The sequence below is a fragment of the Schistocerca americana genome, chromosome 3 (genome assembly GCF_021461395.2).
Source record: "Schistocerca americana isolate TAMUIC-IGC-003095 chromosome 3, iqSchAmer2.1, whole genome shotgun sequence".
NCBI lineage: Eukaryota > Metazoa > Arthropoda > Insecta > Orthoptera > Acrididae > Schistocerca > Schistocerca americana.
In genome coordinates this window covers 293,027,025-293,052,762 of record NC_060121.1, presented here as the reverse complement: position 1 = coordinate 293,052,762, position 25,738 = coordinate 293,027,025, and the positions used below count along the sequence as shown (strand labels likewise).

Genomic DNA, 25,738 nt, shown 5'->3' with positions numbered 1-25,738 from the left:
TATACATTTACAGAGAAATGCCTTCATCATGCTATAATGCAACCTCTATTGCATTCTAGAGTCCTAATTTCACGATGGAGAAGCATTTGTCTGCTTAAGAACATCAGCCTAAAAGTGGTTGTGTTTTGTTTTTATTACATTACCAATGCACATGAAAAATCTGAATACCTTATGCACAGAGTTGTTTCATTATCAGCTGCATATTACAAATACAATAACTATTTCTAGGAAAACCATGTTTACTCCAGATATGTGAAGATGAACTATAAAACTGTATATAGTGCATTCTGCAGCTGTTTCTGACTGAATAACTAAATGAACCATATTCAGTCTTCACATAGATCATATTGTTGTTTTAGTCTTCCATACATTTCCTCATTGCCTTAGACAAACTGTTTATAAAACATAGGCAACAAAATTTTTCTGAGTTTTTTGCTGTTTACAAAATAAAATTGAAAGAAGATAGTAAAACGTTACATTGCAAAGGAAAGGAAGCAATTCAAATGTCTCACAGATATAATTTTAAAAGGAAAAGTCTTCTTTTTTCTTTGTTGTTGTGCAGTAAACTGAATTAGTTCCTTTGTCAGTATCAATAATAAATTGTTTGTTGTTTCATCCTGCATGACATTTACAGCACTACCATGTCATTTAATACTTTTTGTGTGAGTGTGCTCGTACACGCATATGAGATCAATATGTTTGTGGGTAGCCGTCACAACGTGGATCGGCAGCTGCCCACCATACATCAGCACCTGTGTACACATCTGTACTTGTGCCAGCAAACCAAGCACCACAGGTTATTACATGACCACGCCCAAATGTTCCTCGATCAAAGCCTGTTACTGGCCAAGTTATTTTGTGCCCTTTCTGGACCAATTGCTGAGAGACCTCGCTTTGTATTCCAGATTCCAGTGACACTGTCCAGGGCTGGCTGCACAGAGGAAAACAAAAATAAGTTATTTTGTGTAGTGGTTACTTACTCTACTGGAAATTTAGCAATGGTTAATATTCACGTTTTTCATACCAGTATATATTCCTGCTAATGATTCCTTTTCACAATATTTTAAAATTCACTGTAAAATATCATTTTAATGTAACACACTCATTTGTTGTGTTCCATGGATCCCAAAATGAAGGGAAACTTCCAGGAATTTGGAAAAAGTCTTGGTATACATTAACAGAGAGGAATAGCTGTCAGAAACTGATTCTGTACCTCATCTCAACAGTCATCCGTCACTAAATTACTAAATACTACTTGCACCTACACAATATAAACTAAATATAATACAGCTGGTAGAAATGACAGAACTTTGACAGGGCTGCTGATGTCTTCTCTATACCAAATAACTACTGTTTGTTTGCTGCTGCTAGATCAGTATGTACATAACTACACTCATAATAATCAAAGAATAATGGTTACCTGTATGCGGTAAGAGATCAAACCTGTTCAAATCATCAGTATTACTTATCCTGCTGTTAATGGGAGACTTCAGTCCTGTAATTATGATAATCATATAATTTTATCAAAAGGAGAATTGAACTAATTAAACTACAAAATTTCAAGGAGATAGTATGGCTGGCCAATACATATATTCAGTAGGGAAAATTTCAGTGTTACCAATAGACACAATAAAAATAGAAAAAATCAGTTCTTAGCTTTCAGGAATGTTAGTTTTTTTGAGAGGGAGAAAAGAATGATCATGTACAGAAGGCTGGGAGGGGAGGCAGGTCTCTTGAGTTCAAGCTACATGATACACACCTGATGTGAGAATGAGGAGAGAGACTTTATAAATTCTGGTGGTATGTTAAAAACTGAAATACAGACCCCACTCTGAAGTCTACAGACCCCTAAAAAGACAAATGTCTTAAAAAGTGAAAATTACTGATTGCTTAGCCTAGTTCTTCATGCATTGAAAATAATAACTGATACCATCATCAATGGAATGCAACAAAAAGTTGAAACTCCACTCTCAGAAGATAAATTTGGCTTCAAAAAATTGAGGAATCAGAGAAGGATCATTAGCTTTAAACTTAGTTATACTGATATAAATGGAAAGGAATTTAACAAGATACTTAGATTCTTTAATGTACAGAAAACACTTGATATTGTAAAATAGGAAAAATGGTTGAGGTACTGAAAAAATAGGAATTCACTGTAGAAACTGATTACCGATATGGAACCTTTACAAAAATGCCACAACTGTTATTGGTGGGCATTCAACACAAGAGGAAGCATAGACTCACAAACAGGTCTGGCAAGGTTGTACACTGTCATGAATCATTTTTAATCTACTCCTAGAGCAAGCACTTAAAAAATTCAGAGAACAGTTTGAAATTGGAAGTAGGTAATACTACAGAATGGGGCAGTATTGTTATAGCAGGACAATAGTGTTTATTTGGCCTGTAGTTTAAAAGTTGAGCTCATCCATGAAACTGCAGCAATAATGCAGCTGGTGTGCAATGTATTAACAAAGGTAACATTATTGTTTGCTTGGCTGAATGCCAAGAATTTGTTTATTTTTCACCTACAATCAGTCAGTAAATGTTATGAGAAACAGTCTATTACATGTAAAAAAAGTTAATAGTGAAAACTTGAGTTGAAGAGCTTCACAGGTTGTACAAATAGAGCAAGTTAATATCGTTGATTAGTTAGTTGGGTATTAAATGAACATTTACAAAGATCTGTATGTAATACTATTGTAAAGTTATAGTGCTTTATATGGAAAGTTGTTTTATTATAGGGTAATAACAACGATGGAGAGAACATACATCAAGAACCCTGGATCTGTCAGAAGGTGCAAATACAACTCCATTTACCTGGAAAATGTGTTACCGGCTGTGCATCAGGGGAAAATGAGCATCAGGAGAGCATCAGAAGAGTTTGCTGTACTGTACACAAACTTTAACGATAAGTTACAGAATAAGTATAGACACAAGGTAGGTGCACCAATAGCTTTAAACAGGGAAGAGGAGAAAACAGTTGTTGAGGATTTACTGATATGTGCAAAGTGACGCTTTCCACTGAGAAACACAGACATATGTAACATTGTACAGTGTTACCTTAACCAAAACGACCTTGCTGTGCTGGTACTGCGAACGGCTGAAAGCAAGGGGAAACTACAGCCGTAATTTTTCCCGAGGACATGCAGCTTTACTGTATGATTAAATGATGATGGCGTCCTCTTGGGTAAAATATTCTGGAGGTAAAATAGTCCCCCATTCGGATCTCCGGGTGGGGACTACTCAAGAGCACATCGCTATCAGGAGAAAGAGAACTGGCGTTCTACGGATCGGAGCGTGGAATGTCAGATCCCTTAATCGGGCAGGTAGGTTAGAAAATTTAAAAAGGGAAATGGATAGGTTAAAGTTAGATATAGTGGGAATTAGTGAAGTTCGGTCGCAGAAGGAACAAGACTTTTGGTCAGGTGATTACAGGGTTATAAATACAAAATCAAATACGGGTAATGCAGGAGTAGGTTTAATAATGAATAAAAAAATAGGAGTGCGGGTTAGCTACTACAAACAGCATAGTGAACGCATTATTGTGGCCAAGATAGACACAAAGCTCATGCCTACCACAGTAGTACAAGTTTATATGCCAACTAGCTCTGCAGATGATGAAGAAATAGATGAAATGTATGACGAGATAAAAGAAATTATTCAGGTAGTGAAGGGAGACGAAAATTTAATAGTCATGGGTGACTGGAATTCGTCAGTAGGAAAAGGGAGAGAAGGAAACATAGTAGGTGAATATGGATTGGGGCTAAGAAATGAAAGAGGAAGCCGCCTGGTAGAATTTTGCGCAGAGCATAACTTAATCATAGCTAATACTTGGTTCAAGAATCATAAAAGAAGGTTGTATACCTGGAAGAATCCTGGAGATACTAAAAGGTATCTGATAGATTATATAATGGTAAGACAGAGATTTAGGAACCAGGTTTTAAATTGTAAGACATTTCCAGGGGCATATGTGGATTCTGACCACAATCTATTGGTTATGAACTGCAGATTGAAACTGAAGAAACTGCAAAAAGGTGGGAATTTAAGGAGATGGGACCTGGATAAACTGAAAGAACCAGAGGTTGTAGAGAGTTTCAGGGAGAGCATAAGGAAACAATTGACAGGAATGGGGGAAAGAAATACAGTAGAAGAAGAATGGGTAGCTCTGAGGGATGAAGTAGTGAAGGCAGCAGAGGATCAAGTAGGTAAAAAGACGAGGACTAATAGAAATCCTTGGGTAACAGAAGAAATATTGAATTTAATTGATGAAAGGAGAAAATATAAAAATGCAGTAAATGAAGCAGGCAAAAAGGAATACAAACGTCTCAAAAATGAGATCGACAGGAAGTGCAAAATGGCTAAGCAGGGATGGCTAGAGGACAAATGTAAGGATGTAGAGGCTTGTCTCACTAGGGGTAAGATAGATATTGCCTACAGGAAAATTAAAGAGACCTTTGGAGAGAAGAGAACCACTTGTATGAATATCAAGAGCTCAGATGGCAAGCCAGTTCTAAGCAAAGAAGGGAAGGCAGAAAGGTGGAAGGAGTATATAGAGGGTTTATACAAGGGCGATGTACTTGAAGACAATATTATGGAAATGGAAGAGGACATAGATGAAGATGAAATGGGAGATAAGATACTGCGTGAAGAGTTTGACAGAGCACTGAAAGACCTGAGTCGAAACAAGGCCCCGGGAGTAGACAACATTCCATTAGAACTACTGATGGCCTTGGGAGAGCCAGTCATGACAAAACTCTACCATCTGGTGAGCAAGATGTATGAAACAGGCGAAATACCCACAGACTTCAAGAAGAATATAATAATTCCTATCCCAAAGAAAGCAGGTGTTGACATGTGAAAATTACCGAACTATCAGTTTAATAAGTCACAGCTGCAAAATACTAATGCGAATTCTTTACAGACGAATGGAAAAACTGGTAGAAGTGGACCTCGGGGAAGATCAGTTTGGATTCCGTAGAAATGTTGGAACATGTGAGGCAATACTAACCTTACGACTTATCTTAGAAGAAAGATTAAGAAAAGGCAAACCTACGTTTCTAGCATTTGTAGACTTAGAGAAAGCTTTTGACAACGTTAACTGGAATACTCTCTTTCAAATCCTGAAGTTGACAGGGGTAAAATACAGGGAGCAAAAGGCTATTTACAATTTGTACAGAAACCAGATGGCAGTTATAAGAGTCGAGGGGCATGAAAGGGAAGCAGTGGTTGGGAAAGGAGTGAGACAGGGTTGTAGTCTCTCCCCGATGTTATTCAATCTGTATATTGAGCAAGCAGTAAAGGAAACAAAAGAAAAATTCGGAGTAGGTATTAAAATTCATGGAGAAGAAGTAAAAACTTTGAGGTTCACCGATGAGATTGTAATTCTGTCAGAGACAGCAAAGGACTTGGAAGAGCGGTTGAACGGAATGGACAGTGTCTTGAAAGGAGGATATAAGATGAACATCAACAAAGCAAAACGAGGATAATGGAATGTAGTCAAATTAAATCGGGTGATGCTGAGGGGATTAGATTAGGAAATGAGACACTTAAAGTAGTAAAGGAGTTTTGCTATTTAGGGAGTAAAATAACTGATGATGGTCGAAGTAGAGAGGATATAAAATGTAGACTGGCAATGGCAAGGAAATCGTTTCTGAAGAAGAGAAATTTGTTAACATCGAGTATAGATTGAAGTGTCAGGAAGTCGTTTCTGAAAGTATTTGTATGGAGTGTAGCCATGTATGGAAGTGAAACATGGACGATAACCAGTTTGTACAAGAAGAGAATAGAAGCTTTCGAAATGTGGTGCTACAGAAGAATGCTGAAGATAAGGTGGGTAGATCACGTAACTAATGATGAGGTATTGAATAGGATTGGGGAGAAGAGAAGTTTGTGGCACAACTTGACTAAAAGAAGGGATCGGTTGGTAGGACATGTTTTGAGGCATCAAGGGCTCACCAATTTGGTATTGGAGGGCAGCGTGGAGGGTAAAAATCGTAGAGGGAGACCACGAGATGAATACACTAAGCAGATTCAGAAGGATGTAGGTTGCAGTAGGTACTGGGAGATGAAGAAGCTTGCACAGGATAGAGTAGCATGGAGAGCTGCATCAAACCAGTCTCAGGAGTGAAGACCACAACAACAACAACAACAATAACCTTAACCATGCAGGGGAAATGGAAAAGAGGTTTAAAGACAATTGGCTGGGATTAGAGTGGGTTCATGCATTTCTGAAAAGAAACTCTGAACTGAGATTGAAAATCAAAGAGAACATAAAAAGAGTTAGAGCAGCTATTTCAAGGGAGATCATAATAGAACATTACAATAATCTTAGGGAAACATTGAATGAAGTTCCTGACACTAGTATAATTAACTACGATGAAACAAATTTTTCTGAAAACCCAGGAGAGGTGAAGGTGCTTGACAAAAGAGGTGTGAAACATCCTAGGAGAATTTTAGACACAGTACATCTAAAACTAGTGTCAGTGCACAATGGCAGCAGCTGCAGATGCAACATTGTTACCCCCATTTACTGTTTACAAAAGTAAGCACCTGTATGATACTTAAGCTGGGGGAGGTGTCAATGGGGCTCTTTACAACAGGAATATGAGTGGTTGGTTTGATCTTAATATGTTTGAACCATGGTTCACAAAAATTTTGTTACCCTATGCCAACAGATTGCAGAGACCAATATTATGATTGGTGATAGCTTATCCAGCCATCTCACAATAAGTGTCCTCAAGATTTATGAGGAATATGACATTACATTAGATTTGTCCTCCTGCCTCTAAATGTAACCAACCTTTGCCAGTCTCTTGATGTGGCAGTTAAAAAAATTGGTATTGTGCCTCTCTGTCCTGAAGAAATGTAGTGTCAGATTCCACGAAATGAGAATGATGTTAATAGTCATAAACCCTCCTGGACTGCATCCTTTGAAGAACATCTCCAGAAAGCCCAAGTTGGTGACCCAAATAAAGAGACACTGGAGCCTCAACCTTTTTTGTATTCCCAGATGTTGCAGATACAATGGACATAGGAGAAGAAAAATTACAGAGATGTAGCCGATGTCTTGCAAACAAGGAATGTTTATTTTCTCTGATATTGATGTTAGTACTGTGGAATAGGACTGCTTGTAATGAAACAAGTATTTAAATCTGAGTGTCGAATTGTGTGTTGAAAATTTTGATTTTTCTTGTTCATGTATTTATATATGCAGGCCTATTTTTTACTTTATAACTACAGTAGTGTTTATAATTTTTAAAAATTGTAAAATTTTGATCATTGTAACTACGGAAAAGAGTAACATTTATAATCAAGCAAAATAAATCCCTGATTGGAATTACCCCACCCCATGGTGTACCACCATCAGTGATTTCTTTCCTATACTCATAGTATATTCACTTGTTTCAATTTTCTGTCATCAAATGAATGAGAAAGACTCACGCATTTTAAATATAAAATTACATAGAATTACATAAATATGGTTTTAATGGCATGGGAAATATCAGTAAAAAATGACTAAAAATGATCTGTATTACCCCATTTTATGGTCTGTTGCAAGACAGAAGATACACAGAGATATGCTAATGATGCTGCTATTTTAACAGAAACTGAAGAAGGCCTTGAAACTATATTAAATAAATTGGATAAAATTATAGGAAAAAAATGGAACAGGAATATAAATTAGTCTAAAACAATGGTGCTGACTTGTGAAAAAAGAAGGTTTCTTGTGAAAAAAGAAGGCAAGCCAGTGCCTGAGAGCATGCATGTGACAACTTGCAGTAACAGAAAGGCTCATTTACTTATTGAAGAAGCAAGATCATGATATGGAAGAAACAAAGAAGAAATAAAAACTGGAACTGATCAAGAAAAGAGAGCCTTCTGAAAAAATAACAGTTGCCAATCAGGATAACGTTTCTGAAGGTGTGTACTTGGAATGTGGCTCTGGAGACTTAAAAAAGAAAAGATTGAATTCTTCTGAGATGTTTTTATGGGAACAGCCCAAAAATCAAATGGACTGATAAGATAACAAGTGAAATCCTCAAGAGATTGGGAGAGGGGTGGGTGAAATGCTACTGCACAAAAAAATGCAGATTATTTGTCATATCTTGTGATACAAGGAGCTAAAAATAATAATAGAGACGTATTTTAATGGAAAAAGGAAAAGAGGAAGACCACGACTGAAGTACATAATGCAGTGTATAAAGGATGTCAATGGTAACTCTTACACGGCAATAAAGAAGAAGGCAGAAAGTCATGGAGACGGAGATCTGCTGTCAAATGATCCTTAATTTAAGCACTAAAGGAGGGAAGCCACTCCCACTTTCCTTTTTTCTGGTTCTGCAGTAGTCTGATATTAGCCTAAATTCTCTGTATTCACCTGGAGGTATCACTTCAGTCTCTGTGATTGTCAAATCCTTTGTTGATGTTCCATTTGCTTTTTTATATTCTTGTGTGAATATATAAGTTCGTGTCTTATTTCTAAGGCTTCTTCTGAATTAAATTAGTGTTCTTCCAGATCATTGCCTTGTCAAGTTGCAGCATTTTTCTTGATTAGTAGCTGGTCATACTGAATATTACTTACATTTAGCCGTGCAGGTAACTTCTTACCAGAGGCATATAGACTAAGGTCATGCTGTGTATGATGTGACCAAGTGTCACAATGATGTACGAATGGTCAGCACACCTGAGCATTTACAAATTTTACAGAATACTTAGTTAAAATTTGTAAAATCACTCAAAGAGTGAGATAATCTTCACTTTTGTGCAATAAGTATTCTTAGTAATATGTCTAAAGTAATCTTGGAATGTATAATTAGCTTGTGGTCAAAACTGTTACCTGCATATCTGGTCAAAACCAGTTATAGTATTGTGTAATTCTGATGTGATTGTATCACAACAAGTATAAAAAATAAAAACATAATCACTTAATCTTTAAGACAGTATGTCATTATCTGCAAAGAGAACCACTGATTCATTAACATTTAATAAGGGCTTGATGAAAAGATGGTGGTGGCACTTTAGGCCAGAGACTTCTTGGTACTTTGCCCCACACTCCCACCAAATGCTCATTTGTTTTTATTTTTAAGACACTATTTGCAACTTTTCTTGTCATCGTCTCTGTCCTCCTCAATTTCCTTATTGCCAAATGTTTGAAGCTCCACGTTACCATCACAAGCGATGTTGCTTCAATTCCTAACTCTACCACCACTGTCATCACATATTCATCACCATCAGTGCTTTCATTACATAGTGTTAAAAATACACATTGACTTTTAATGTTACTACTACTGATCAGGTAGTTCAAATTTGCATTTTCACATTTAGAAAAAATATTTTCCAAGTCTTTTACTTGAATGGCATATTCCAGTCTTTTGTTCAATAGTTAATTTCCTATTTAGTGCACTGCATAGCTTTTTCACACTACTCATTTTTTCAGGTAGAGTGATTTTTTTCAAAGAAAAAGAATGTTAACTAAAATGCACAGGGATGACAACTGGTAACAAAAGCAGTATTAACTCGTACGTGAACCGATGATAGATACAACTTTACAGTCATTGTGACAGCAATGTTAAAAGATGCCCTCCAACAGAACTCACCAATGACCTAAACACTAAGCTAGTGACAGTTGTGCTGGCCACTGGGTTGCCTTCCATGTTTCCACTTTTTCCCTATGTCTATTGAAAATACGAGAGCTGATGGAGGTCTAGTGATGCCCCCCTTTCCTAGATCCAGGCCTATGTGTCTAATGCATAAATCCAGCACTACCTCTAATTCAGAAATGTACCAGGGAATGTTTCACAAATACACTCTCATGAAACACTTCAAATAAAGAGGGATGCTACAAGTGCAAACAATGATAAAACAATCTCATTAATAATCATATTTTCCAAAAATTTGAAAAACTGTCACGTAATCAGGTTGTGAAACATGTTGACCAGTTTGGCATTGTTAATAAAAGGTAGTTTGACTCTCAAAAGACTGTATAAATTGAACAAGGTATCTTTACATTTGTACATGATATCATAGACGACAACAACAACAACAGCTTGATAGTAGGTATCTTTTGTAATTTGTCAAAAGTCTTTGATTGTGTCAGTCACAGATTACTATTAGAGAAGATCTTTCACTATGGCAATTGGCATCCAATACATAACCTACTTATATTCTGCCTCATCAGCAGAAGACAAAAAGAAGTGCTGGAAAGTGTGGACTTCAAACTAGGAGCAGCTGTATAAGCTCTTTTGTAATTTGTTGAAAGTCTTTGACTGTGTCGGTCACAGATTGCTATTAGAGAAGATCTTTCACTTTGGCATCAGACATCCAATACACAACCTACTTTCATTCTGCCTCATCAACAGAAGACAAAAAGAAGTGCTGGAAAGTGTGGGCTTCAAATGGGGAGCAGCTGTATAAGATGGAGTCCCTCAGGGTTCTGTTCCAAGTCCAATATTATTCCTGATTTATGTTAACAATTTGCAGTATGTAACCAGGAATGTAAATTCAGCATGTTTGCTGATAACACTTAAATTGTGGCAGAAAATTTTCCAGCCATAGGCAGTGATTATATCCTAGCCAAAGCCCTCACCTGGTTCACTGTTAATGCTCTTTTGACCAACACCAGTAAGATCAATTTTATTCAATTGCACACAAGCCATACAGACCTAGAGGTTGTATTGGTGAAACCAACAGTTACGGAGATTGGAGACATCCAAATTCCTAGGTATCCACCTTTACTGCAATTATAATTGAGAGCAACTTGTACTGTAGGCTTTCAAGGGGGCTAGTCATGCAACAAAATTATCTACATTACTTGTGTCACTATGAAGTGTTGTATGGAGTCATTTTCTGTAGGCACTCTACTTATTCACTAAAGGTGTTCATTGTAGATACGCTAGCTTTGTCAATGCAACTGCCAAATCATATCAAAATTTCAAGTTTAGATGTTTTTTTCAATACTGTGTAGGGGTTATGGCAATTTCTTCAACACCACAAATGACCAGCATCATTCTTCATGTAGGCTGCATCACAACATCCTACATGAAAATAATGGTGAGTTACTTGCACCAATTTACATTAGTGATGATTCTCTAGCAGCATCTCACTTATGTTCATTTTGACAGAAAATATTGCTGTATCACTGTATATAGCCAGGCTGTTAACTGTTCCACCTAACATCATCACCTGAGACTTTGATCAAATACTTTTTCAGTTGCCCCACATCCTCCAACACTTGTACTCTGATGCTATTATACGACCCATTAGTTGTTTGTGAATTATACAAAGGGATTACACAAAGAAATGTCTGTATTACCTTATGTTTACAAGAAATGTTTCTGAGACATTTAAAATAATTTGTCAGTAAAACCACTAGAATACATAGTATTTATAATGTCCTTTGTTACATTAATTGACGAAAATATCCTACATGATTTTAACGATCTTCTTTCTTTTAGTATCTTGGATTTATTTTTTTAATAGAATCTTTCATTATTTTCCATAAGAGTCATTGTTATTTAAAGTCACTATTCTTTGTCATTTATTTATATTTTGTCTCTACTCATTCCATTCTTAGTACAGTGGTATTTTGAAGAACTTACTCAGAGACGTACTTTTGACAGAATTACTTAGATGTTCAGTTATCAACCAATTTCTCCATACAACTTCCAAATGTGAATCCTCAGAATTATAGTTTATATTCTTACTTTCTTGTCCTGAGGTCTTGCTGGTATAATTAGATGCCTCAGTTGTTATGTGTCCTGTATGCTCCTTTAGTTTCCAACTCGCCTTGTTCTTAATCTGAACTACTGAAAGTTTTCTCTGGATATATGTGTTGTCCACAAAACCACCTTATTGTCAAAATCATCAGCTAAGAAAATCACACATTTGTAACCTCACCAGTTCATTTTCTGAGACTATATATTACTCTTATTAGACAGAAAGAGTATCTATGAAGTAAGCAATTACCTCAGAGTCAGTTTTATACGAAATAGAGATAAAAATGAATGAAAAAGATAATAAATATGAACTACATAAAGTTTTGTATTCAAAAATTGGTTGAGTAGAATTAGTCAGTTTCTAAGAATATCAAGCAGCTGTGATAACAAACCTTGTACTGACATCCACAAAAAATCTTGGGTAATCCAAGGCTTGCTGTGGATCCATTCCAAATTCCACCATGTTGAGTAGCACCTGGAAGAGAGTAATTGTGTCTTTAAGATCTGGTGTAAAACATCAATGTACAACAGTTAGGAATAGTTGGGTGAGCATGTTCTAAATAATGTGGATATGACATGAATCCTATCATTTTCCAAACCTACAAATTTTCACTCTTTTACTAACTAGCAACTGTTAAAAAACAGATCTGCACTAACACCACAACAAATATTTCTTTAGTAGCAGTCTCATTTCTTTTGGGTTAGGGCCACACATATTGTGGATTTCCATACAACCGCCAGGAGATGGACTTCTTCTAACATTGGAACAAATAATTCATATTCTTTTGACTAATTTTGACTATATCTCTTTGTTCACTGAAAATAGCAAAACCCCCTCTTTATCCTTACCAGTCCTCCAAGAGCAGGATTCTGTCACCCATCTATCCTACACAATAGCTTTGTCTGCCTACCTGTCACAGGCACTCGCCTGTGACTGTGAAGGCAGTCATATTTTATTGATACCAACTTTACTGCAACAAATACATAATGTGGTTGACTTCAGTAGCAGCTTCATGACCCAAGTCATGTGGATTCTTTACTAACTTGTCCTGCCTAGTGCCTGAGCTTCTGAACTGCAAAAGTAGGAACACTCTTCACAAGAGAATTATCATTCCCATTAACTCCATGGGCTGAATCTTTGCAGTTCCCTATCCATTACTTGTCTCTAACCATCACCTGTTCTTCTGCAGGGTGTTCCTGGAGGTAGTATGGACCAAAACAAGAAAAGATTGTCTAATCTAATCTTTAAAGAGCATACCTTAAGAGCTATGAGCAGTTGTTCACCTTCACTACTGTGACACACATATCTTCTACTGAACAACTGCTCATAGCTCTTAAAGTATGCACTTTAAATCCCATGGTTACTAGACAATATTTTCTTGTTTTGGTCATACTGTCTTGTCCCAAAATATGGAAAGGAAAGAGCTTGCAGTAGAAGAGATTTGTTTCACAGTAGCAAAGATGATAAACTGCTCATAGCTATTATTTTTTGCATTTCAGAGCTGATGTTTACTAAAATTTTTTGCTTCGAATGGTCATTTGTGTCATATCCCTGAATACTGAGCATTCCTCCTGGGACACCATGTATATTTAAAACCTCTCATGTATAATTAAATCTACAGCAGCCTCATACTAACATAAATACTTTAGCTCCAGTAAAATACATTTTTGAACTGACAAAGTCCTGAGTATTTTGGTATAAGAGACCCACTGTCTCTGGCGACTTGTAACACAGTAATAGTGTAATTATGATTTATTTGTTACCACAATAACCTTGTTTCTGTGAAAATAACTTGGCAGCAATCAAAATGACTGCAATATGCAATTATTTATAATGGAAGGATCTGGTTTCTTGTAGGCACCTATGCACAAGTGCTAAAGTACTGTTATGAGGCTTGCTGTCTCTGCAGGTACAGTTCAGCATAGCATTTTTGTGCAGCTCTTCCATTGTATTGAGCAAACCAACAATGAGACTTACTCTTCAGCACTAAATCTAGCCCTGCTGCTGTGTATCAGTGTCAGTGTTCAATCAACATTACCAGAAAAACAAAACCCAAGACAAAACAGAGCAGTGCTGAATGCAAGCTTGAAGACATAGACCAATGTGGACAGAACTGTTGTCAACGGAAAGGACTGTAAGCAAATGGAACAATGTTGTCTCCAAACAAGATGGAAAGCACATACTGGCAACATTTATACTATTGTGTACTATTTTCAGTGTAATACAGATACAAAGTTCACTGGTGCAAGACACCATGAGAAATATAATACCTCTGTTATCAGCCACTGGAGACTGTAGGTCCCCCATGCTAAAATACTCAGAAGGTATCCATGAACAATCTCTGAAAGATTGTCAGCAGCATTCTGGTTCACCCTGAGAATACTGCTGTATGGTATCTTAAGATTTTTGAAGCAGGAAACAAGACATGATTTCTTGTATACTTAGCTTGAAAATATTGATGTTGCCAATGACTTTTGACTGAGATGATTATTCATCATGTTTCACAGTGAAAGTCCTGGACTTTGATTTTGTTGATTGTATCCATGTGTCACAAAAATACTGAATGGAATGAAATGGAAAAGTCTTGAAGGTAGACATAAACTGTCCCTAGAGAGTATATCAACAAAGCTTCAGGAACTATCATTAAATGATGACCCTGAGAACATTTTACAACTTCCTATGTGCTGACTTCCGGCATAAGAAGTCAGCCTCATTCTGCCAACGGCCTTGTCAAAGAGGGCGGAGGAGCGGATAGAGGTTCAGGGGACTCTTTTGTCCTAGGGGTGGGAAATTGCCCCTAAAGGCGGAAGAATCAGCAATGATCAGCGACAGAAGGCAATGGAAACCACTACATTAAAGACACGTAACGTGTATCCACAGGACATGTGGCCTGTAATTGAAGAAGTGTCATGATGATCTCTCCATTGGCAAAAGATTCCGGAATAGTCCCCCATTCGGATCTCCGGGAGGGGACTGCCAAGGAGGAGGTTACCATGAGAAAAAGATTGAATAATCAACGAAAGGATAATGTTCTACAAGTCGGGGCATGGAATGTCAGAAGCTTGAACGTGGTAGGGAAACTAGAAAATCTGAAAAGGGAAATGCAAAGGCTCAATCTAGATATAGTACGGGTCAGTGAAGTGAAGTGGAAGGAAGACAAGGATTTCTGGTCAGATGAGTATCGGGTAATATCAACAGCAGCAGAAAATGGTATAACAGGTGTAGGATTCGTTATGAATAGGAAGGTAGGGCAGAGGGTGTGTTACTGTGAACAGTTCAGTGACCGGGTTGTTCTAATCAGAATCGATAGCAGACCAACACCGACAACGATAGTTCAGGTGTACATGCCGACGTCGCAGGCTGAAGATGAACAGATAGAGAAAGTGTATGAGGATATTCAAAGGGTAATGCAGTGTGTAAAGGGGGACGAAAATCTAATAGTCATGGGCGACTGGAATGCAGTTGTAGGGGAAGGAGTAGAAGAAAAGGTTAATGAGAATATGGGCTTGGGACAAGGAATGAAAGAGGAGAAAGACTATTTGAGTTCTGTAAAAAGTTTCAGCTAGTAATAGCGAATACCCTGTTCAAGAATCGCAAGAGGAGGAGGTATACTTGGAAAAGGCCGGGAGATACGGGAAGATTTCAATTAGATTACATCATGGTCAGACAGAGATTCTGAAATCAGGTACTGGATTGTAAGGTGTACCCAGGAGCAGATATAGACTCAGATCACAATATAGTAGTGATGAAGAGTAGACTGAAGTTGAAGACATTAGTCAGGAAGAATCAGTACGCAAAGAAGTGGGATACGGAAGTACTAAGGAATGACGAGATACGTTTGAAGTTCTCTAACACTATAGATACAGCAATAAGGAATAGTGCAGTAGGCAGTGCAGTTGAAGAGGAATGGACATCTCTAAAAAGGGCCATCACAGAATTTGGGAAGGAAAACATAGGTACAAAGAAGGTAGCTGCGAAGAAACCATGGGTAACAGAAGAAATACTTCAGTTGATTGATGAAAGGAGGAAGTACAAATATGTTCCAGTAAATTAAGGAATACAGAAATACAAGTCGCTGAGAAATGAAATAAATAGGAAGTGCAGGGAAGCTAAGATGAAATGGCTGCAGGAAAAATGTGAAGACATCGAAAAAGATATGATTGTCGGAAGGACAGACTCAGCATACAGGAAAGTCAAAACAACCTTTAGTGACATTAAGAGCAACGGTGGTAACATTGAGAGTGCAATGGGAATTCCACTGTTAAATGCTGAGGAGAGAGCAGATAGGTGGAAAGAATACATTGAAAGCCTCTATGAGGGTGAAGATTTGTCTGATGTGATAGAAGAAGAAACAGGAGTCGATTTAGAAGAGATAGGGGATCCAGTATTAGAATCGGAATTTAAAAGAGCTTTGGAGGACTTACGGTCAAATAAGGCAGAAGGGATGGATAACATTCCATCAGAATTTCTAAAATCATTGGGGGAAGTGGCAACAAAACGACTATTCACGTTGCTGTGCAGAATGTTTCAGTCTGGCGACATACCATCTGACTTTCGGTAAAGCATCATCCACACAATTCCGAAGACGTCAAGAGCTGACAAGTGTGAGAATTATCGCACAATCAGCTTAACAGATCTTGCATCGAAACTGCTTACAAGAATATTATACAGAAGAATGGAAAAGAAAATTGAGAATGCGCTAGGTGACGATCAGTTTGGCTTTAGGAAAAGTAAAGGGATGAGAGAGGCAATTCTGACGTTATGGCTAATAATGGAAGCAAGGCTAAAGAAAAATCAAGACACTTTCATAGGATTTGTCGACCTGGAAAAAGCGTTCGACAATATAAAATGGTGCAAGCTGTTCGAGATTCTGAAAAAAGTAGGGGTAAGCTATAGGGAGAGACGGGTCATATGCAATATGTACAACAACCAAGAGGGAATAATAAGAGTGGACGATCAAGAACGAAGTGTTCGTATTAAGAAGGGTGTAAGACAAGGCTGTAGCCTTTCGCCCCTACTCTTCAATCTGTACATCGAGGAAGTAATGATGGAAATAAAAGAAAGGTTCAGGAGTGGAATTAAAATACAAGGTGAAAGGATATCAATGATACGATTCTCTGATGACATTGCTATCCTGAGTGAAAGTGAAAAAGAATTAAATGATCTGCTGAACGGAATGAACAGTCTAATGAGTACACAGTATGGTTTGAGAGTAAATCGGAGAAAGATGAAGGTAATGAGAAGTAGTAGAAATGAGAACAGCGAGAAACTTAACATCAGGATTGGTGGTCACGAAGTCAATGAAGTTAAGGAATTCTGCTACCTAGGCAGTAAAATAACCAATGATGGACGGAGCAAGGAGGACATCAAAAGCAGACTCGCTATGGCAAAAAAGGCATTTCTGGCCAAGAGAAGTCTACTAATATCAAATACCGGCCTTAATTTGAGGAAGAAATTTCTGAGGATGTACGTCTTGAGTACAGCATTGTATGGTAGTGAAACATGGACTGTGGGAAAACCGGAACAGAAGAAAATCGAAGCATTTGAGATGTGGTGCTATAGACAAATGTTGAAAATTAGGTGGACTGATAAGGTAAGGAATGAGGAGGTTCTATGCAGAATCGGAGAGGAAAGGAATATGTGGAAAACACTGATAAGGAGAAGGGACAGGATGATAGGACATCTGCTAAGACATGAGGGAATGACTTCCATGGTACTAGAGGGAGCTGTAGAGGGCAAAAACTGTAGAGGAAGACAGAGATTGGAATACGTCAAGCAAATAATTGAGGACGTAGGTTGCAAGTGCTACTCTGAGATGAAGAGGTTAGCACAGGAAAGGAATTCATGGCAGGCCGCATCAAACCAGTCAGTAGACTGATGACAAAAAAAAAAAAAAAAAAGGTGTCACTCACACAGAGATCTTGAGGATAAGATTGGAATAATTACAGCACACACAGAGGCATTCAAACAAGCATTCTTCCCAGCCTCCATACATGAACAGAACAAGAAGAAACCTGAATAACTGTTGCAATTTGACATATCTTCTGCCATGTTCCTCATGGTGGTATGCAGAGTATAGATGTAGATGTAGAAAGAGGTTTTATATCATTCATAAAAGGGCAGTGCCTTGTATCCCCACTCACCTGCCGTTCCCTGCGTACTCAACATCAAACCACAAAGAAGCACACCTCTCATGAATCAGTACTACCCAGAACTGGAGCAAATGAATCAAATTCTCCACCAAGGTTTTGACTCCCTCTCACCATGGCCTGAAATGAGAGGTATCTTCCCTGCCCCTCCCACAGTGGCATTCTGCCATCCACACAACCTATGCAATATCCTTGTCCATCCCGCTCCCAGCCCCTTGCCCCATGATTTATATCCCTCCAATAGACCAATAGACCTAGATGCAAGACATGTCTCATACATCCTCTCTACCATGTCCACCAGTACTGTCACAGGCATCTCATATCCCATCAAATGCAGGACCACCTGTGAAAGCAGCCAGGTGATATACAAACTTAGTTGCAATCAATTTGCCATTTTCTATGTGGGGATGACAACTAACAAGCTCTTTGTCTGTACGAATGGTCACCACCAAACTGACCAAGAGCCAGCCTAACTACCCAATAGCTGAGCATACTGCCCAGTACAGTTTGCTTGATTTCTATGACTGCCTGACAGCCTGTGATATCTGGATTCTTCCCGCAAACACCAGCTTTCCTGAATTGTGCAGGTGGGAACTCTCCCTGCAACATACCATTTGTTCATGTAACCACCCTGGCCACAACCTTCACAACAGTGGAATTTTGATTTTATGTTCCCTGATTTTATGTTTTTCATGATTCCATGCCATAAATTCATAACCCCTATGAAAAACAAATGATGTAAATGCTAAAAATTCCCTGATTTTAAATTTCTTCTTAGTGAGGTTTACATCGATTCTATGTTCTTATGCAGTGTCTCCCTTGACATCATCCCATATTCTTCCTATTGACATTTGATGAGATAGATTGAAGTTATAAGTGGCACTAAAGCTGGACAGTTTGCACCATGGGTTATGACAGAGTTAAAGAAATATTTTAGGCCATTTCGGAAGCAGGAGACATGAAAGAACAAATACTGACATAATCCACAAGTGGCACTGCCAACATAACTTGCAACATTTAGCTTTACTGTGAAGTTATGGTACAACCACTGATAGGTTGCAGCAACAATGGAAAAACATGACAGTTAACACAAAGTGTTCCAGACGAAGCCAACATATGATGAAGTAGCCCAGCCGACCACCTTTTGTTGTGCCACTTATAATTCACGCTCGTCTTTTTGCATGTATTTCTGATGTACTGTATTGAGCATCAATATTAATTGCCAACCTTTTAAATTCAAACACTGAGTCTTGAAGAAAATGCTCAGTCAGAATCAAGGAAATGTTCACCACTTCTGGCCAGTTAGCTTTTATTGGCTGGTGATTTGTTACAGAACCCAACAGCCAGTGCAGCCACCACACCACACTAACTCACTTTGTTTAGCTTACTACATAATAAGTTTACAGACCTTAGCCTTCAAAACATTTGAAATTCCTAAAATATTGGATTATGAGGTATAAACAGGCACAGGAGCAATGAATCAGTCAGCGTGAGAATTTAATTCTTCTCCTCCTAGGTAGCAATTTTACCAACACTCATAATGTCAAATGAGAGTAAATCACGAATCCATAAACAAACAAGAAAGACATTTCAAAATTTTGTGTCATAAAATGGACCTATTAGGGAAAAAGTAGGTTTTGTCACTAGTAATACTGTATAGTATGTAATTGGAAAGACTATCACTTTTGCTTATGATGTAAGAGGTAATTGAGCCATTTCCAACAAATTATACTGTGCTACAAATTATACCTTAAGACACACAGTTTTGAGGATTCTTTCATTTTATGTTCGCCTCAAAACTAGCAAAAATTTAAGCCTACATGGTAAAATAAACTGAAAACTGAAATACGGTGAAAACTGCTGGATTACAACATCTAAGATGTTTGTAACATGTTGGATTATGTCTTCACCTGCAGCCAATGGGTGTATAGTATTATGACATCATGCTAATGCAGTGGCATCTAGCATATAGAATGATAAACAGCAAGCCTACTTTGTGGCTTGATCCAAAGTACAGCTGACATGATGAACTACAGTGAATGAAGTGACTGCTGCTTCCACATAGGTTTAATTTTTATAGTTACTCCTCGTACACCCTTCATTACCATGTACTAATTTCACTTAAAGTAGTTCTGCTTGGAGCCTGTTGATAAAATCCGTAGTGTATCATGCCTCTACCAACTGCAGCTAGCACAGACTACTTCATTTTCATTAACAGGATATGTTAAGTGAACAGTTGAGTGATCGCCTGTCATTGTTTGTTGGAGCCCTCAATGGTGTTTAATGCACTGTGATGGTAGACAGATTGTTATAAATGTAATGGATTGTTGGGACACAGTAACACTGAAATCATAGCAACCTTAACTTTATTTCATATTCATCGGTATAAATTAGTACCAGATGTGATGGAAAACTTGTGTGTGTATATATATGTGCTTTCATGAAACCTGCTGTTTTTACACTGCAGCAAGGGATGAGTTCAAAGTGTAAATGGCACATGTTTGCAATACTGCAGAATTCTCTACTTTAACTACTCTGTGCAATGAACAAAGAAAAGCTTACAAGCAATACACTAGAGGTCACTGTGCTCACTTCACTAGAGTATGCTGCACTCCCATTGGGTGCAGAAGGAAAAACACACACACACACACACACACACACACATACACACACACACACACACACACGCGCGCTCATGTTAGGTTCGGATGCCTTTCACCATACTTCATAGTTTTGGGTTTGATTCACAATGTTAATCAATTTTTGCTTTTTACTGGGTGAGCACAAAGGAATGATCTCTGAAAAAATGTATGTTTTAACATATAATTTGTGCCTGCAGCATGTTGGAAAACAGCTCGATTACCCTCCACCCAGATACCAATTTCAATTTTATGATGAGCTTTTACTAGCTGTTACACATGTGTGATTTTTTAAGAACTGATGAAATTCATTACCACTAATTATTATATAAACATTGTATTGTACATTTAATTTCCTTCACTTATATAGATTTTATACATCGTATTGGAGAGGATTATGATTTTAATCATTTATGCCAATTACATATATTTTTGCTCATATTTTGTGGGTTTGAACATTTACCTCAATTCTACATTATTCTCAGTTTTGCCTTTTAAAGTCTGGACCACAGGAAAACATAAAGTAGGGGGTTCACTGTAACCCATTTGTCCACCTGCCTATCTCCTTCCCTGCTCTCACTCCAGCCCTACACATGTCTTCTATCCCACCAGCACAGCAGCATAGTTCTTTCCTGTTCTCTGCTTTTTTTTTTCTCCCCATTGCCATTCGCCCCTCCATCACTACCATGCCCAACACAACCTCATAATGCTGTACCTAGCAGCCCACTACCCTGTCCCCTTCACATCCCTATGTGCTTCTACAGGCAGCACTAGAATCCTCTCCCACACCTTCCTTGTTATCCCTCCTCCTCCCCAACCCACACCTCTTCTGTACAACCACTACCCACTCCAGCAAAGATTGCTGCTCACTCAGATGCAATTTCAGTCTGATGTTAACACCCAGTGGCAACAGTGGTCATTTGTATGCAAGTTGTATTTAAGTGAAAACTTTGTTTTGTCTTCATGTGGTTAAGGATTTAATCCAATAGATGAATAACATCTGGTAGCTAATTTTGACACTAGTTAGTTCATTTGAAGAGTATTGGACATCTCTATAAATGGCAATTTTTAAAGTGGGACAGACAAATAATAATAGAGATACAAGGAAGGTAACTGTGAAGAAACCTTGTGTAACAGAAGAAACACTTCAATTGATTGATGAATAAAGGACGTGCAAAGATATTCAAGCAAAGACAGGAATACCACTCTATAAGTCCCACAGGGATGAAATAAATAGGAAGCGCAGTAAAGCCAAGGCAAAATGGCTGCAGCAAAATGGTGAGGAAGTTGAAAAAGACATAGTTATCAGAAGGACTGATACAGAAAACAAAAGTCAAAACCAAAAACAAAAAAAAAAAAAAAAAAAATTGAAGGTGCCAACATTAAGAGCATATGAGGATTCCTAATGTTAAATGCAGAGGGGTGGGGGTGGGGGGGGGGGTGGGGAGTGGGGGGGGGGGGGGGTAGATGGAAAGAATACATTGAAGGTCTCTGTTAGTGGTTTTGCAGAGCTTTGGAAGATTTGCAATCAAATTATGTGTGTGGCATAGATAACATTCTTTCGGAATTTATAAAATTGTTGGGGAGGATTGGAAACCGAACAACTACTCCTGTTGTTTTATGTGATGTATTAGACCAGAGACATGCTATCACACATTTTGTATCTGCACAGGCATGACAATATCATGAACCACCGCTGTAAGCCCAAAATATTATTATTCTGGCCAGCAGTAGCTCGTCTATAAGCCCAGGGAGATGAAATCATGGAGAGAAAATGAAAGCAGAAATCTGAGTGACTCTACAGAGGAGCAGAGTGTCTGAACAGTGCATAGAGATGAGCACAGAGCAAACACAATGTGACCAATATGTGTGACAGAATAAACTAAACACACAGAAAACAGAGCTTGATGTGAGGCAAAGGCCAGGTCTGAGTTTGCTGATGCCCATATAAGAACTGCTGGGCCAGGCCTGTTAAACTACGATATAAACATTTGGCTCTGTAGTTTTCTCCATACAATAATTTCCCTCCCCCCTCCTGTGACAGCATTTTGCACTATTTCACTGAGATATCCAAGCCAGGTCACCTGCATCGATCTTGATATCTGCTGGTGGGGTTCCCTAAATCCCTCCTCTCCTAAAAAGCCCATGTAGTGCTGAAAATTGTGAAGTTGATGCCACAGTGTCTAGCACAAAACCAGTGAGGGCATGAGATTTCCCAGAAGTGGATTGACCACCAAAGGAGATAAAGACACCCAATGGTTTGTGTTATGACAATGTCATTAATGTCATAACATATTAGTTCGCCAGCTAGAATTATTTGGTCCATATATATAAAAAACACAGATGATGTGACTTACCGAACGAAAGTGCTGGCAGGTTGATAGACACACAAACAAACACAAACATACATGCGAAATTCAAGCTTTCGCAACAAACTGTTGCCTCATCAGGAAAGAGGGAAGGAGAGGGAAAGACGAAAGGATGTGGGTTTTAAGTGAGAGGGTAAGGAGTCATTCCAATCCCGGGAGCAGAAAGACTTACCTTAGGGGGAAAAAAGGACAGGTATACACTCGCACACACACACATATCCATCTGCACATACATAGACACAAGCAAAAAAATGGAGGTACTGTTGCTTGCTGGTGTCTCCATTATGACAGCTGCCACCCATTCCACATCAAACGGTCCCTTCCCTACAGCCTAGGTCTTCGTGGCAAACGAATCTGATCCAGTCCGGAATCCCTGAACCATTACACCAACAACCTGAAAAAAGCTTTCACATCCCGCAACTACCCTCCCAACCTGGTACAGAAGCAAATAACCAGAGCCACTTCCTCATCCCCTCAAACCCAGAAACTCCCACAGAAGAACCACAAAAGTGCCCCACTTGTGACAGGATACTTTCCAGGACTGGATCAGACTCTGAATGCGGCTCTCCAGCAGGGATACGACTTCCTCAAATCCTGCCCTGAAATGAGATCCATCCTTCATGAAATCTTCCCTACTCCACCAAGAGTGTCTTTCCGCTGTCCACCTAACCTTCGTAACCTCTTAGTTCATCCCTATGAAATCCCCAAACCACCTTCCTTACCCTCTGGCTCCTACCCTTGTAACCGCCCCCGGTGTAAAACCTGTCCAATGCACCCTCCCACCACCACCTACTCCAGTCCTGTAACCCGGAAGGTGTACACGATCAAAGGCAGAGCCATGTGTGAAAGCACCCTCGTGATTTACCAACTGACCTGCCTACACTGTGAAGCTTTCTATGTGGGAATGACCAGCAACAAACTGTCCATTCGCATGAATGGACACAGGCAGACAGTGTATGTTGGTAATGAGGATCACCCTGTGGCTAAACATGCCTTGGTGCACGGCCAGCACATCTTGGCACAGTGTTACACTGTCTGGGTTATCTGGATACTTCCCACTAACACCAACCTGTCAGAACTCCGGAGATGGGAACTTGCCCTTCAGTATATCCTCTCTTCTCGTTATCCGCCAGGCCTCAACCTCCGCTAATTTCAAGTTGCCGCTGCTCATACCTCACCTGTCTTTCAACAACATCTTTGCCTCTTTACTTCCGCCTCGACTGACATCTCTGCCCAAACTCTTTGCCTTTACAAATGTCTGCTTGTGTCTGTGTATGTGCGGATGGATATGTGTGTGTGTGCAAGTGTATACCTGTCCTTTTTTCCCCCTAAGGTAAGTCTTTCCGCTCCCGGGACTGGAATGACTCCTTACCCTCTCCCTTAAAACCCACATCCTTTCATCTTTCCCTCTCCTTCCCTTTTTCCTGATGAAGCAACCATTGGTTGCGAAAGCTAGAATTTTGTGTGTATGTATGTGTTTGTTTGTGTTTCTATCAACCTGCCAGCGCTTTCGTATGGTAAGTCACATCATCTTTGTTTTTAATATAATAGAGGGAAACATTCCACGTGGGAAAAATATATCTAAAAACAAAGATGATGTGACTTACCGAACGGAAGTGCTGGCAAGTCGATAGACACACAAACAAACACAAACATACACACAAAATTCAAGCTTTCGCAACAAACTGTTGCCTCATCAGGAAAGAGGGAAGGAGAGGGAAAGACGAAAGGATGTGGGTTTTAAGGGAGAGGGTAAGGAGTCATTCCAATCCCGGAAGCGGAAAGACTTACCGTAGGGGGAAAAAGGATGGGTATACACTTGCACACACACACACATATCCATCCACACATATCATATATATATATATACTCCTGGAAATGGAAAAAAGAACACATTGACACCGGTGTGTCAGACCCACCATACTTGCTCCGGACACTGCGAGAGGGCTGTACAAGCAATGATCACACGCACGGCACAGCGGACACACCAGGAACCGCGGTGTTGGCCGTCGAATGGCGCTAGCTGCGCAGCATATGTGCACCGCCGCCGTCAGTGTCAGCCAGTTTGCCGTGGCATACGGAGCTCCATCGCAGTCTTTAACACTGGTAGCATGCCGCGACAGCGTGGACGTGAACCGTATGTGCAGTTGACGGACTTTGAGCGAGGCCGTATAGTGGGCATGTGGGAGGCCGGGTGGACGTACCGCCAAATTGCTCAACACGTGGGGCTTGAGGTCTCCACAGTACATCGATGTTGTCGCCAGTGGTCGGCGGAAGGTGCACGTGCCCGTCGACCTGGGACCGGACCGCAGCGATGCACGGATGCACGCCAAGACCGTAGGATCCTACGCAGTGCCGTAGGGGACCGCACCGCCACTTCCCAGCAAATTAGGGACACTGTTGCTCCTGGGGTATCGGCGAGGACCATTCGCAACCGTCTCCATGAAGCTGGGCTACGGTCCCGCACACCATTAGGCCGTCTTCCGCTAACGCCCCAACATCGTGCAGCCCGCCTCCAGTGGTGTCGCGACAGGCGTGAATGGAGGGACGTATGGAGACGTGTCGTCTTCAGCGATGAGAGTCGCTTCTGCCTTGGTGCCAATGATGGTCGTATGCGTGTTTGGCGCCGTGCAGGTGAGCGCCACAATCAGGACTGCATACGACCGAGGCACACAGGGCCAACTCCCGGCATCATGGTGTGGGGAGCGATCTCCTACACTGGCCGTACACCACTGGTGATCGTCGAGGGGACACTGAATAGTGCACGGTACATCCAAACCGTCATCGAACCCATCGTTCTACCATTCCTAGACCGGCAAGGGAATTTGCTGTTCCAACAGGACAATGCACGTCCGTATGTATCCCG

The 25,738-nt window shown here is 39.5% G+C and overlaps 1 protein-coding gene across 1 annotated transcript in view; it reads right to left on the bottom strand.

Annotated features, from left to right (window-relative positions):
- Window positions 1-325: 325 nt before the first annotated feature.
- Window positions 326-25,738, bottom strand: part of LOC124605388 (glutathione hydrolase-like YwrD proenzyme) — a 148,214-nt gene continuing 122,801 nt past the window's right edge. Inside the window, exons 10-11 of the mRNA XM_047137028.1 lie at window positions 12,107-12,189; window positions 326-931 (exon numbers count right to left, since the gene is read on the bottom strand). Coding sequence (XP_046992984.1) covers window positions 691-931; window positions 12,107-12,189 — 324 coding nt within the window. The 3' untranslated portion in view covers window positions 326-690. The remainder of the gene's footprint in view (window positions 932-12,106; window positions 12,190-25,738) is intronic.